The sequence below is a fragment of the Carassius auratus genome, chromosome 6 (genome assembly GCF_003368295.1).
Source record: "Carassius auratus strain Wakin chromosome 6, ASM336829v1, whole genome shotgun sequence".
NCBI classification, from domain to species: Eukaryota; Metazoa; Chordata; class Actinopteri; order Cypriniformes; family Cyprinidae; genus Carassius; species Carassius auratus.
In genome coordinates, this window is record NC_039248.1 from 8867106 (window position 1) to 8880967 (window position 13862).

Consider the following 13862-nt stretch of genomic DNA (forward strand, 5'->3'; position numbering starts at 1 on the left):
AATCTAAATAAACTTCGAAGTAATATTTTTCTTTTCTCACAATTATCACTGGGCCTGCTCCTGCACACATATCAGAGAAACATCTGAGGCATGTCAGAAATCTAAATCTCTCATGTCCTCTGAATCCCCAGTTCTTGACTTCCTGAAGACACAGGCTTCTTTGTTGAGTTGTTGCTGCTGGAACAGCCTGTCAGTTTATCTATGACTGTTAACACTTGGCCTGTTAATTTTGTTTTCCCCCATATGTTCTCTTTAATTCTTAAATGTAGTTCAGCTGTGTCCACCATTTCAAGCTGAAATAACCACCACGCTCAAAAACATGCTATAAGATCACTTTATTTTAAAGCAGTTTGGCATTTGATATAACTTTAAAAAAAAAAAACGGGAAAAAATGTGCAAGAAATAAATTCTACATCAAAAACAAATGGGACTTAAAATATGTAAAACATCTTGAGATAACTAAATCAGCAAATGCAACCACACAACAACATTGGCAGAAATCAGATGAGGACTTTAAAATAGCAAAACACTTTGAGCTTTTTAGATTCAATTTCATGTAGGCAGAACTTATTCTTTGCATTGTAAACAAGCCCAGAGATTGCTTATTTTATACCTTAAATAACACAGTACACATAAAAAAAAAAAATCACTATATTAGCTGTGAATAACAGAAGTTCTAATTTAAAATCTGGGCTAGTGAATATACACAGGCAAACCATATGCAATGGGCGCAGCACCAATTATATGTTTTAAATGTGTTGCATTACGCGATTGGGCTAAATGCTGAAGAAGGGAGGAGCCAGAACCAGCAGAGAGCCAGGATTGCAGCAGAGCCGATGTGAAACGATCTAAATCTCGATCTGTTACGTCCCACAGGTTACCAAGCACTAGCGGGCTGGGGAAGAGACAAAGAACGATGTTCAATGATTAAGCAGTGCATTCTACATGCAACATTTCTGTACATGGATGGGTACTTTACCATCCAGCGGTCAAGTAGCTGAGGATGATTCCTGTTCCCTCCTGGTGTCCAAGTACACTGAGAGCAGCACTACTGCAGCCAAACAGAAGAGCTACTGCTCGCACAGGCCCTTTCAAAACCCTCTGAGCATCCAGAAAGCGAGCCCCTGCTCCATGTCCTATATAACTACATAGAGGTATAAATACATATTGTCAGACTCAAATGACTTTATATTTATTTAATAAAGCACAGATTAATGGCAACTGTATGCAGCTTCACTCACATGTAGAGGTCTTTGGTGGTCACAGCCTCTTGAAGTTTATCTGGGTCTGGAGCAGTTCCACAAACCCCCTGCCATGCTCGCTCACTGGCCAATCACAGACAGAGATGACAAACTAGAACCAGGACCAGTTACATAATTGTGGTCTTCATTGTGTTAGAGCACATTTTGTGATCTTACCCAGTAAACCATTCTTTAAAGCGATTTTCAGTGTCTGCCAGATTTCTATCTGGGTTAAGCACATAGTAAACTTTCTTAGGGTTCACGCCACGGGACAGAACACAACTTGAATCCACCTGAGAAAAGACAGACAAACAATTCACATTCAAGAAACAGTTCAGTGGAGTATTGTTGATTTATTTTATGTTGTAAAATAAAATGTCAAAAACATCTCGTGTTAACCACAGACCTTTTTTCAAGCAATGAACCAAAAAAACCATGCATAAAAAGTCAGAGCCAATGAAACCTTTGACTCAATGATATAGGACTATATAGAAATAGATTTTACATTAACTTATTCCATAGCGCTCACATTAAATTTGTGCTCTGTCAAGTTTTTGACATCATTAATACATAATATCATTGTTAATACATAATATCATTGTTAAACACAAGTAGAGAAGGAAAAAAAAACAGCAATTCTGCAAAATATATCCTTTGTGTTCCATGGAAGCTAAAGGTTTAGAATTATGAATGATTGGTGAACTGACTCCAAGTATTATTCTGCACATGTTGTGCTTGTACTAGGTTATATACCTCTTTCAAATGACCATGTCCTAGCACTGCATGTAATGACGGCATGCGAGTGACAGAACGAGACTTCAGACAAGCGATGTTCTCCCAAGGCAACCTCTGCAAGAACTGTAGAAACACAAAATGTTCAGTATATTGACTCGGCTCAAAAAAATTTAATTGCCTCGCAGATTAGTGACGGTTTACCTTGTCTAAGATGAGAACTGTATGTCCCTTTGGCTCCTCCCTTCCTCTCAGTTCAGTCACACCCCCCTGCAGAAGCCTCAGGAAGTCCTTGTCCTGCTGACCCATCCCGCCCACGAGGCACTGCAGGTCTGGCAGAGACAGGAGTGGAGATGCTGAAAGAACCACCTTCAGAGAAAAAGGAAGTATTGAGGAGGAGTTACAGGGTGGAACATGTGATGATCAAAATAAAGCAGGTGCAAAGAGATACCTTTAGAATGTCCTGCGTGATCTTTGTTCCTTTCAGTGCCTTTTGAAAGCACTTCGCCTGCACTTCAAGCTCAGGGTCAGAGGTCAAAGGAAGGAGTAGAGTTCGCCACACCCCTAAAGCCTCTTCCATCTCTTCTAACATTTTCTGATGGACAAATAAAGACAGCCTCACATTGAGTACCCAACATCCTTCCTTCTACATGAATCATTTTCAAACGGTCAAAGACCATGTGTCTCACCTCCACACGAGCATCCAAAGCCTTTCTTCCTTCCCACCATTGCGATTTCTCAGCCACTGTGCTCACTTCTTTTTGCCCCTTCAACACTCCATCCATTTCTTCCAAAAGCACAGCAACAGAGCGCTAAAAGTAAAGGCAAATTGCAAACATCTCCCTTAATTTGAAAATATTATGGTAATGTTTTAAAGGTGTTGCATTAGGTACCGTATTTTCCGGACTGTAAGTCGCCCTTTTTTTTCATAGTTTGGCTGGTCCAGCGACTTATAGTCAGGTGCGACTTATTTATCAAAATTAATTTGACATGAACCAAGAGAAAACATTACCATCTACAGCTGTGAGAGGGCGCTCTATGCTGCTCAGTGCTCCTGTAGTCTACCACTGAAAACATAGAGCGCCCTCTCACGACTGGAGACGGTAATGTTTTCTCTTGGTTCTAAATAAATGCGACTTAATAGTCCAGTGCGACTTAGTAAGTGGAAGTAGTGAAAACATCAGCACACAAGTGTATCTGTACCTTCCTGTCTGCAGTAGGGATTCGAACAGTGATTGGGGTAGAGCCACGCTCCAGTCGGGTCAGAAGAATAGAGCAGCCAATTTCATCAGGATACACACCCGTGAGCGACAGCAAGCACACGGTTATTCCTAGAGTAAAAATAAAGCATATTTAATAGATTGGTAGTTTGGCGATTTAAACCCACGTCAGCAGCATTTGCTGTTTTTATGGTAAGTAACAAGCAGAGAGAGTATAAAAGAGCAATTTAAAAACCTGTATGAATAGGGAACTATCAGGTTTTTCAAATATGAATTGGATAAAAGCAAATACGGATTCAGACAGAGAGAGTTTTCAAAAGTGCTTGCAGAGTAATTTAATTTCCTTAAACCTGCACTATTTCATCAGAATTAAATCATTCTATAACATTCTTACAATACATATCAACAGGGCCAAAATTTACCTTACATTTTCTTACCACCATGAAACTACTTTGCAAATGTTTTATTACCGTGGCATTTTTGTTACAAACAGTGCCATTCTTTGGGTCATTTTCAGCTCGGCTGTTACCTGCTGGCAGATCTTTCAGCTGCTGCGTGAACTGCTGACAGTGTGTTTGTGGGAACTGCGTTGGGTGCGAGGAGGTGAAGGAAAAGATCTGCTCCAGCGCAGAGAGTTTCTGAGACTGTGTTGCCCCAGACGTTTCCTCCAGACTCAGAGCACCAAGACCTTCTGCTACATCATTGCATGATTTCTTTAGCTTCCTACAGAGATAGACAAAGAGGAGGTTCGATTCCTTAGGATGTGACTATCAGTCTGTCAAAATGTCTGCATTTCATGCTAAACTGAAATACCTGAGCTGGCTAACCACATGACGGGTCATGTGGTGGCGAGTGGACACACCCAGCGACTGTGCATGTAGCATTGCAGAAGTGATGGGATCTGTCTGGCCGAGGGACTGAGCAAGCAGTGTGCAGATGTGGGTAAAAAGAGAGGGAGGAGGGAAATGATGGAGGAGGAGCCACGAGGAACGCAGGTATGACTGGACTGCCTCTACTGACAGGTCAGCTAAATATGACATAAAACAAATACATTTATATACATTTATAGTAAAGACAATTTTGACAGCCCTAAATAGCAAAGACCTAAAAACTAAACTTTCATCAACACCCTTTCAGTTTTTTAATTTTTGCTTATGCCTACCAAGGTTACATTTATGTAATCAAAAATACAGTAAATAAAATTTTTAAATATTATTACAATCGTGCTGCTTAAAATCTTTGTGGAAACCTAAAAAAAAAAAAAAAAAAAAAAAACAGAATTCTTTGATGACTACAAGGTTCAATAGAACAGCATCTACTTAAAATAAATATATTGTCACATTATGTCTTTATTGTCACAAGTATTCAATATTCTTTAAGTGACCCCCTAAAGATTAGTGCACACAGTATTTACCTAGGGGTGTAGATGCATGCGGTAGGGTTGTGTGAGATCCATTTCTTCTAAGCTCACTGAAACACTCTTGTCCAACATCTGCAGCCAGATCTCTCCTCAAGACCTCACAACCAGCATCTGGGCTGCCTACAACCACATATACACACACAATTAATTTAGCCCAATGAGGAGCAGTCAGATAAGCAATACAATTATATCAGTTTTGTTCTACAAACACACCTCTGTCATTTATCTCTGTGTCAGAACCTCTGAGCTCCTCCACGCTGATATCCAAAAGAACTTCATCATCCTCTTTAATCATCCTCATCTTCTCGGGTTCCTCTGTAGCCTCTGAACTTTGACTCTTTTTTGGTCGCCCTCTACGTGTACGTGTCTGGGAGGATGAGCCAGTTTCTTCCTCAGAAGAGAGGCAGCTGGAGGAGAGGGCTGTGCTTTTCTTAGTGGTCCGTGTGCGTCGGGGAGGTTCTGATTCTACAGTGGGGTTCACAACTTTGGCGTCACTGGGAACGGAGTTCAGGGCTGGTTTCAGGGTGCGAGATGTTTTGGAGTTCGAGGTATTCCTCTTTTTTTCTGACTTTTCCACTACAGCAGGAGGTGCAGCTTCAGTGTCACTTTCATCACTGAACTCAACCTAAGAGAGAGAGAGAGAGAGTAGATGTAATGAATTCACTAATCATTTATGACATGATGTCTTCTAAAATTGTCTCAGGAAGTCATAAACCAATGGGCCAAACCTTGAAGCGAGAGCGCTTGGTTCGTTTAGGTGCAGCTGGCACAATCACAGGTTTCTTATCTGTAGGAGAAGAATCTTTGTAAACTTCGAACGACCCCTTTGGGCCAGTTTTAGACTTTGCAATCCCACGATTACTGGCAGATGGGTTTAATGAGTGTATAAGGTTGACAGAAATTTCAGGGACCTCATTAGTGAAGTCAAAGGCTCTCAAGTCACCAATGCCAGAGCTAGTGGAGACAGATTTGGGTCGGGATGTCCTTGTAGCTTTGGGTGTTTTGAAAACCATGGAAGATTTTGTGAAGGTAATTTTTGGCACCAAGTCCTTAGGTTTCTTAGGAACTACAGAGGACTCCTTTGTTTTCCTGCTTTCTTGCTCTGCAGATGCACTCTTCATGTCAGGGTGGCATTTAGCACCGGTCTCTGGAGGAGTTGTGTCAGAAACGGGGCTCTTGGATCGATGCTTTGATTCAGTTTTGAGTTTTAATTGTGGTTTATTCTTCGGTGGATTCCAACCCCATACAGAAGAAAACAGTTCTTCAGGGTGACACTGTTTTTTCATGGCCAATGCCAAACAGCAGGCCACAGCTTTAGCCCCCAGCAGAGCAGCTCTGATGGGCCCAAGCTCTGGTGTCAGTGCCTCTTTGGGCGTCACTGCCTCCAGTCCTGCCTCTATTTCCTCCCACAGGACTGTAGCCTTTTCTTTGTCCCCGGTTCTAAGGAGCTGAAGCACAGCACCCAAATGCACTTTGCCTTGTTCCACCTTCAGCAGCGACAGACATAGTCCAGTTGACTTTTTAGAGGACATAAGTGCTGACAAACTGTTTTGAAGCTTAGCTGCAACACTATGGCAGCGTTTCCTGGCATATTGGCGTAGCCGGCGAGAATGCACAGGGTCTGTCTGGAGGTCTGCCTGTAATAGTGCCCAGTGGATACCAACTCGAGCCACACTGAGCTCACTGCAGCAGGGACAGGAGCAGGTGTCTGCGTGGGTCAGACACGAAAGCACATGCTGCCGTTTGGGCTTCAGAGGAGGAGATGCTCCTTGGCTTCCTAATCGAGACATGGTCTCCACAGGCTCCTTGAGAAGGGCACGAGAGCTGAGGATTCCACTCAAATCATCATCTTCCTCAGGGGCCTGACCAGAGCAAGAAGGGGCAGCTGGCCGACCTTTGCGTGGTTTTATTTTAACCTCAGATTTCAGTTGCCGTCCCTTGCCAAAATCTATAAGCAGGGGAGATGAAAGCATAATAAATAATGTTTTTAAAATTACTACTGGTAAATACATTTGCATTAAATAAATTATTTTTAAAAAATGAATAAAAAAAAACAATAAAACACATTTCTATTATATACATAACATTAAAATAATGCTTCAAAACCTCTTTCTCATCCAACTTGAAAAAAAATAAAATAAATAAAAATCACAAATAATGTCTAGAGAGGGTTAAAAGGGTTTTGTCTTGGTAATTCTGGGTGGACCTTTCACAGGTAAAATATTTTATCTTTACCTGTGCAGAGATCAAGTAAGTTTCTAACTTGCTCCAGATCCAAACTACTTGCTTCATTTGCACCCTTCATCAACTCCAGTTCAGCTTTCAACACCAACAGCTCAGCACAGCTATAAAACAAAATAACACGTATTAACAATCTGTCTGGTGTCCCAGGAGTACATTCAAACCTACATGTTGCTTAAAAGAAAAAGCATTATTTGGTTTATGTTGCTGCCCCTCAATGTCAGAAACACACGTTGGGATGTGACCTGTCACACACATTCTGCCTCTCATATTCACAGATATGGAGTATTTACTCACTGGCTGAGTGTCTGCAGTTTGGTGGCCAGTTTGAGAGCCTCTAGACACTGAGCTTTAGCTTCATGAACAGCCCCACTGCTGCTCCTCACGATCACCATCCTTTCGGAGCACACTAGCACCTCACTCAGCAACAGCCACTTAAATACAACACTGTCTCCTAAAGAGAGAAAACACACAAAGCTGAAAATAAGCAAGAATAATTTTTAGGTAGTCAAATATGCTTAGAAACAGTTAAAGCTTGTACCTTGATCTACAAAGCGTGAGTCTGTGTTTGGTCCAGGGGCTCCGTAAAACCCATTGCCCAGCAACATCATCACCAGGCTGCACAAAAGCTTTAACCCTTCATATTGAGCCGTGTCTGGAGTCTTCAGACCTACAACACACACAGTTTATACATTTGTAGGGCTGCACAATTAATCGAATTTGTAATCGCAATTACAATTACAGATGACACAATTATGTAATCGTTTAAAGGCACAATTACACAAAAAAAAAGTTCCCTTACATCATTGTGTGCATAAGATATGTTGTTGTTCTCTCTACAGATTATCTTAAGGGTTTTTTTCCCAATTGTTTGAATTTCTTTGTTTTAATATAACATAATACCATGCATATATTTACTTTGGTTTGGTTTCTCAGAAAAAATAAATAAATAAAATAATAATAATTATATATATATATATATATATGATATTTGAGGCTTAAAAAAAGGAAGAGTGTTTTCCGCTGGTTTATTTTGATATAACAATATGGCATGCAGTGGCTTCAAACAATGGCATAAAGCTATTAAAAAAATTATTAAATCTAAATTGTGCTAATCGTAATATATAATCGCAATTACAATTTCAAGGGAATAATCGACAATTATGATTTTTGTCATAATCGTGCAGCCCTAATTTGCTCCCACATAGTATTAGAGTAAGTGATGGGACTAATTTTCTGTCCATACTTAAGTTGATCAAAAACACGTTCACCATCATTAAAAAATTTGGGATCAGTAATATTTTTTTTCAGATATTAATATTTATTCAGCAAGCTATATTAAATTGCAATATTATTGTTTTTAATGTTCTTTTGGACAAATAAATGGAGCTTTGATGAGCAAGACAGGAAACTTTAAAACCTTTTTTCCCCAAAAAAAATGATTTAAAATTAATCCAAGAAATAATAAAATGTTATATTTCCTTTTTTAAAAACCAAGAAACTTTTTTTTCCGAGAGCTCTAATGAAAGTTCATGCAAGATGGGTTTTGTTTGTTGTACCTAAATGTGTAAATTATATGAGCGCTCTCTCACCATGCTGAGTGATGCTCTGACGTAGCTGTGAGTCCAAAGTCTCTGTGTCCAGACTCAAGTATTCACTAGCTGTCTGCAGTGCTCGTGCCCGGACCAGGTACCAGCTCTTAGAATGATGCTGAGCAGACTCCTTTATCACCTCCATCAAGCAGCACACACCACGCTCCACCTGAGAGAAAGAGAGAGAGATATTAGTTTTACTTTAAGCAAGTATACAAAATACAGTATAAAAGAATTAACTAGTCCACAAAAAGTCATATAGACAAACATTACCTGTCCTAAAGCATAGTGTATCTGTGCTTTCTGCAGCACAGCAAGCATGGATATAACAGATGTGCCCTCGGAGCTCGGGACAGAGGTCAAACTCTGCTCTGCTTTTTCTAACTCCACCTGCACACAAAGGTCTGGTGTAAACAGCATGTTAAAAGCACAGAAGTACAGTGTAAACCATTCATTCACCTGTGCGAGCTGAGGACAGCCCAGATACAGCAAAATCCTGGCAGATTGGCAAAAGGCATTTGCACTATTCTGGGCATCGCCGAGGCTACGGAAAAGGGCAGCAGCGAGCTGATATCCCTCCAGAGCTTGCAGGTGCTAAGAGAGAAGATCTTTATTCAATACGAGTCTCAAATACTTCTTTCTTGGTTGTCAGCTTGAGTAAAATGATGTTACACAGATGTGGGTGGTTTAGTCTTACTTTCCCCATAAGAGTGTAGAGGGCAGCCATCAATGTCATGGATGAAGCAGTGAGTTTAGGGTCTCTAACTGCAGGCACAGACCCCTTGAGCAGACTCCGCCACAGAGACAAACATCTGTCCAAAGGCTCACTCAGCTCTGACACACACATGATTCATCCACATAAGATTATCCCATAAAGCAGTGCTTCTCAAATCTCTTCTTGTGTCTGCATTCTGAGTTTGAGTGAATGACTTACTGCTCTGAGCTAGTAGATTGAAGCGTAGTCCATCATAAACTAACTGGCTCTCTTGTGATTTCTGTTTGTCTTCATACTCCAGATCATTAGTGGGAACAGGATCCATATTCATCTCCATTTTATTCTCCTCCTGCACTGCACGCAATCGCTTTTCTGTGTCCACAGCCTGTTACATACCAAAATGAAAATAGAGTGACTACAGTATGTACATTATGGTTCAAAAGTTTGAGGTCAGTAAAATTGATTTTGAACATTTTGCTTTGAAAATAGAATCTATAGGTTCTATCTGGAAGGAAGCTATAGACCTCTTGCAGGTTGGTCTCAAGAGTACAGATGTAGAGCCACAGGGAGGCGTGTGCCTTCTCATCCATCAGCCTATCAGCATTCTCTGCCGTCTCTGGCTCTGAATCCAGCAACCTCAATGCCTCATGGGTGAAGTCAACTGCTAAGCTGATTACCAAGAACCAAAAGATATTAAGTGCTTCATTTTAACATCTGATTCAAATAAGAGAAAAGTGGGAAAAGTTTTTCTGAAATATGGTCCTGTGGTCACGTTTACCCACCAGTCAGTCTGTTGGCTGAAGTCCTGATAGCAGACAACCTGTGCCATCTCACACAGATATGTAGCCCGTCTCAGTGTGTGTGGGGTTTCTTCATGGCAGATATCCAAGAGGTCACAGAGTGTGTTGTAGCGCTCCTGGGCTGTGTCTCCAGTCTGCTCTTTATACAAACGCAACTCCTCTTCTAACAAACACATCATCACCTCCTCGTCCACTATTGCTTCTCCCAACCCATCCCTCAGAGTCCTGACCCAACAAAAAGCCCATAATCAGCACATTCAATTACACTTAAACAATAGTACATCAGAAACCCCTTTCAATTGGCTTAGTTTAAGCTACCTTAGACGCGTGTCATCCTCTCCTGCCCGGGCAGCATCACACTTGGTTTTGACCCACAGCGATACAGGTTCAGCAAAATTATCCAAAATCTGTGTTCCCAAAACCTGAATCCAGCGCACAATCCAGTCTAGAGCCCGCTCCAGCTGACCCCCACGCCGGCTACACTGCACCGTCAGCATGAAACAGCGATTGACCTGAAACATCCACATAATACATCAACAGCTGAGACGCTTATATTGACATTTACCCATTTAACTGAATGTACAACTTACATTTATATAGAACATTTATTCAAATATTCATAATAGATAGAGCAAACAGCATACACATACAATACACTTGACTTTAAAGGCCAAGCGAGTCACAAAATGTCACAATATTATATTGCTCATTTTTATTTGTTGCTAATCCCAAACAAAGTTAACAAATGAGCAGAGGAAACTGTAGTTCTCACCCGATCCACAGGAAGAGAGGGTGGGCAATCCTTACACAGCTCCTGACACACAATCACAGCCAAACCAAAGGCTCCCTCATACAGCTTCCTGTTAAACAGCTCATACACCATGTTATTCACTGCACACACTAGAAGAAAAAAAAGCAAAGACATATTTATATAGAATTCATTTTAATGCTTGTGCACTCACTACGGTTTACAACTTTGGGGTCTGTAAGAATTTTTGTTAAATTATTTTGATTTAGCAAGGAAACACTAAATTGATCAAAAGTGTAACAACTTTTGAAAGATATCTACAATGGCTTCAAACACAGGTCATCCAATAAGATTTCAGCATGCAGATTTCATGCAGACGTACCTGCTTTAAGTAAGAAATTGTCATTGTTGAGTGTCCGCAGTTCAGCAAGCATCCGTCCTGCTGTTGCCTGGCAGTACAACAGCACTCTGTCCAGAGCATCGCCCGCAGACACCTTTGGACACAAATGTTAAATGAAGGATATGAATGCAAAACATCTAGCTGATCAAAAAACGTAATCGTGGTCTCAAGACAGTTTAGCATATTACCTCAGATGCATGAAGACTATCATACGTGATGATGAAGCCCTGGTAAAAACTGAAACAAAGCGAGTACTGAACCTGCTGTGAAATTGAGTCCTGGAAAACAAACAAGGTTTAAAAAAAAAAAAAAAATTCCTATTCCAAATACACATTACTAAGTAGCAGCAAATTATTATATAAACTTACTTTTTGCTGTGTGAGCAGAAGTTCCTGATATTCTTCCAAAAATGATAAGCAAGCCAGCAATGTAGTTATGTCCATGCCTTTACACTGACCAGCTTCCATCGCCCAAACCACCAGTTGACAAGCTTCCAATAGGGCATGAGACTCTGCAGCCGACATGGAATGGGGCAGCCCCCTGAGGGAACGTGCACTTTCAGTGAAAGCCTTGCTGCATTCACCCCCCAAGCTTAATGCACTCTGCAGCTGCACTGCATGATCTGCAAGGCTCAAAGCCAAGCGCAGACCCACGCGTCCATCAACACCCTCCAAAGCATCTTTTAACAGTCCAACAGCCTCGGCTGAAAACAGACTCTTGCAGAGCAGTTTACAGACCTTGAACACCACCTCACACCGCATGGCTAGCAAGCCATATGTCAGTGCAGAGTCCTGCTGATTGATTAAAGGGCCGAAGAACAGTTCTTGTAATTCAGAGGACAGAAAACTCACATCGTCATGAGTAAAACCACTGCAAGATCGTTCATATTCCACTACTGCTTCTTCTACGAACAGAGGAAGTTTAGATGGAAAAGAGGAAGAGCTGGACCCCTGTTCTAGGAGTTTGAAAGTTAAAGCTTGCAGCTGACAGTGAAGTCTGTCCCGTGGAAGGAGGGTGGAAGTACTCGCTCTGTTGGACAGGAGACTGTTCCACAGCACTGTGAAACAATTCCGCACCAGAACATGGAAGTCCCCTGTCTGATAACAACACACAAAAATGTGAAGTTTACAGAAAGCTACTTGACATACGGACACATTATTCAAAAGAAACCATACTGTCTCCAAGCTACCCACAATTTTGGATCAAGGCTGAAAAAAAAAAAATAGAACTTTAAAATGTTTTGACCATATTTTTATTTTTAACTAAAACTCAAATATTATAAACGTTTTTTTTTTTTTATAATAAAAAGCTGAAATAAAATAAACTATAAATACTGGATGAAAATAAGTGTTGTCTTGAAATTTTGCCAATACACACACTAAAATTAGCTTGTAATAACTACAATGAAAATTGAACTACAGTTGAAAGAAAATAAAGTGAAAGCTAAACAGTAATATATATATATATATATATATATATATATATATATATATAAATAAATAAATAAAATAAAAAACTTACATAAAAACAAAAAGTACAATAAAAAAGGATAGTTCATTAATAAAAAATATATATAATGGAATATAACTGCTCATGACCTTGAGAAAACTTCAACAAGCACACTGTACCTCTGCAGACAAACACTTTAGTCTTCTATACATAAGTTGGCCCAATCGACAAGCAGGGCCGTGAGCTCCAAGGCTGGTGACTTTCTGTAGGATGTGGAACACTATTTTTTCAAGATAAAACGGGTTGCTCTGCATTCCTGACTCCTCGAGCGATTCAAACCCTTGGACGGCCAGTTCCACCAACTGCACTATCTTCTCCTGATGGCCAGGGTCCAGAGTCCCACTGCCCAGCCGCTGGTTACAAGCCCGGATGATACGATCGCACATTGTGCGACCATACGGACCAAAGCCATCATCCACATGTGTCTGCAACAAAATTAAATAAGAAAATAAAACCATACTTTAGCTTATTGGAAACCGTTCCCAATATCCCTTGCAACAGCTAACATAGAAAACTTATTTTACCTTCAGCTCGTCGTGAAGAACTACGGTGTCCTTTAAACAAGATAACTGCTGGACGTACTCCTCTGTTCTTAAGCACTTCATTATCACTGTTAAGACTGTAAAACAAGCTGCTTGTTAAATTACAAGCATTTCAGATATTAGACGATTTAGTGACATATAACAGTTACATACACACAAACATATAAGTTAACGTTCCAGGCAAAATACGCAATTATGTAATACAAGTTTGAAAAGATAAGGTCTAGAAGAAAATCTACTCTGAATTAACATTACTGCATTAAAAGTATATTCCATGATCATCATCTATGCTTTCTTGTAAACTTTGACATTTAAGTATAAACTAGCATGTAGCTAACTTAGGCCAGCCTTAACCCACAATCCGTGTAAACAAATCAAACAAACCTGTTAGCCTGCCACCACCATGCTAGATTAAACGGTCAAATATAGATGAACAGCGGTACAGTTCTGCTGTTGTGTAATGCGTTCATGTATTTATATAATGAATGTGGTTCAATAAAGAAAATGTAGTCCACCGTAATTTGAATGGTAGCAACGGAACGCAGAGTGATGTCGCGCACTTGTTTAAAATACCGCAAAGCCTATCGGGAAACTGCAGCGTCCCGGAAGTGGAGGTAATTTACCATGAGTACTATAGTTTTTAGAATTCTATTCGTGATCAGAGCAGATGTGATGAATTTAAGTATAAGTCATTCAGAAATA

The 13862-nt window shown here is 40.4% G+C and overlaps 1 protein-coding gene across 3 annotated transcripts; it reads right to left on the reverse strand.

The window, feature by feature from the left end:
• Window positions 1-321: 321 nt before the first annotated feature.
• espl1 (extra spindle pole bodies like 1, separase) lies at window positions 322-13742 on the reverse strand. 3 transcript variants are annotated; one of them, XM_026260070.1, is made up of 32 exons: window positions 13545-13742; window positions 13143-13237; window positions 12738-13043; window positions 11478-12206; window positions 11298-11387; window positions 11092-11203; window positions 10734-10861; window positions 10280-10473; window positions 9944-10186; window positions 9686-9830; window positions 9381-9546; window positions 9144-9280; window positions 8906-9040; window positions 8720-8836; window positions 8447-8615; window positions 7396-7524; window positions 7152-7308; window positions 6849-6958; window positions 5342-6561; window positions 4827-5238; window positions 4608-4733; window positions 4007-4220; window positions 3723-3916; window positions 3177-3304; window positions 2663-2785; window positions 2425-2568; window positions 2178-2342; window positions 1995-2099; window positions 1419-1534; window positions 1242-1325; window positions 980-1144; window positions 322-895 (listed from the first exon to the last, which is right to left on the reverse strand). In XM_026260070.1, the coding sequence occupies exons 2-32, from the start codon at window positions 13221-13223 to the stop codon at window positions 694-696; spliced, it is 6546 nt and encodes a 2181-aa protein (XP_026115855.1). In that variant the 5' UTR covers window positions 13224-13237; window positions 13545-13742; the 3' UTR covers window positions 322-693. The 3 variants fall into 3 exon arrangements, with proteins under 3 accessions (XP_026115855.1, XP_026115854.1, XP_026115856.1); XM_026260069.1 differs by having other exon boundaries at window positions 13143-13249; XM_026260071.1 differs by having other exon boundaries at window positions 13143-13252.
• Between the last annotated feature and the right edge of the window lie 120 nt (window positions 13743-13862).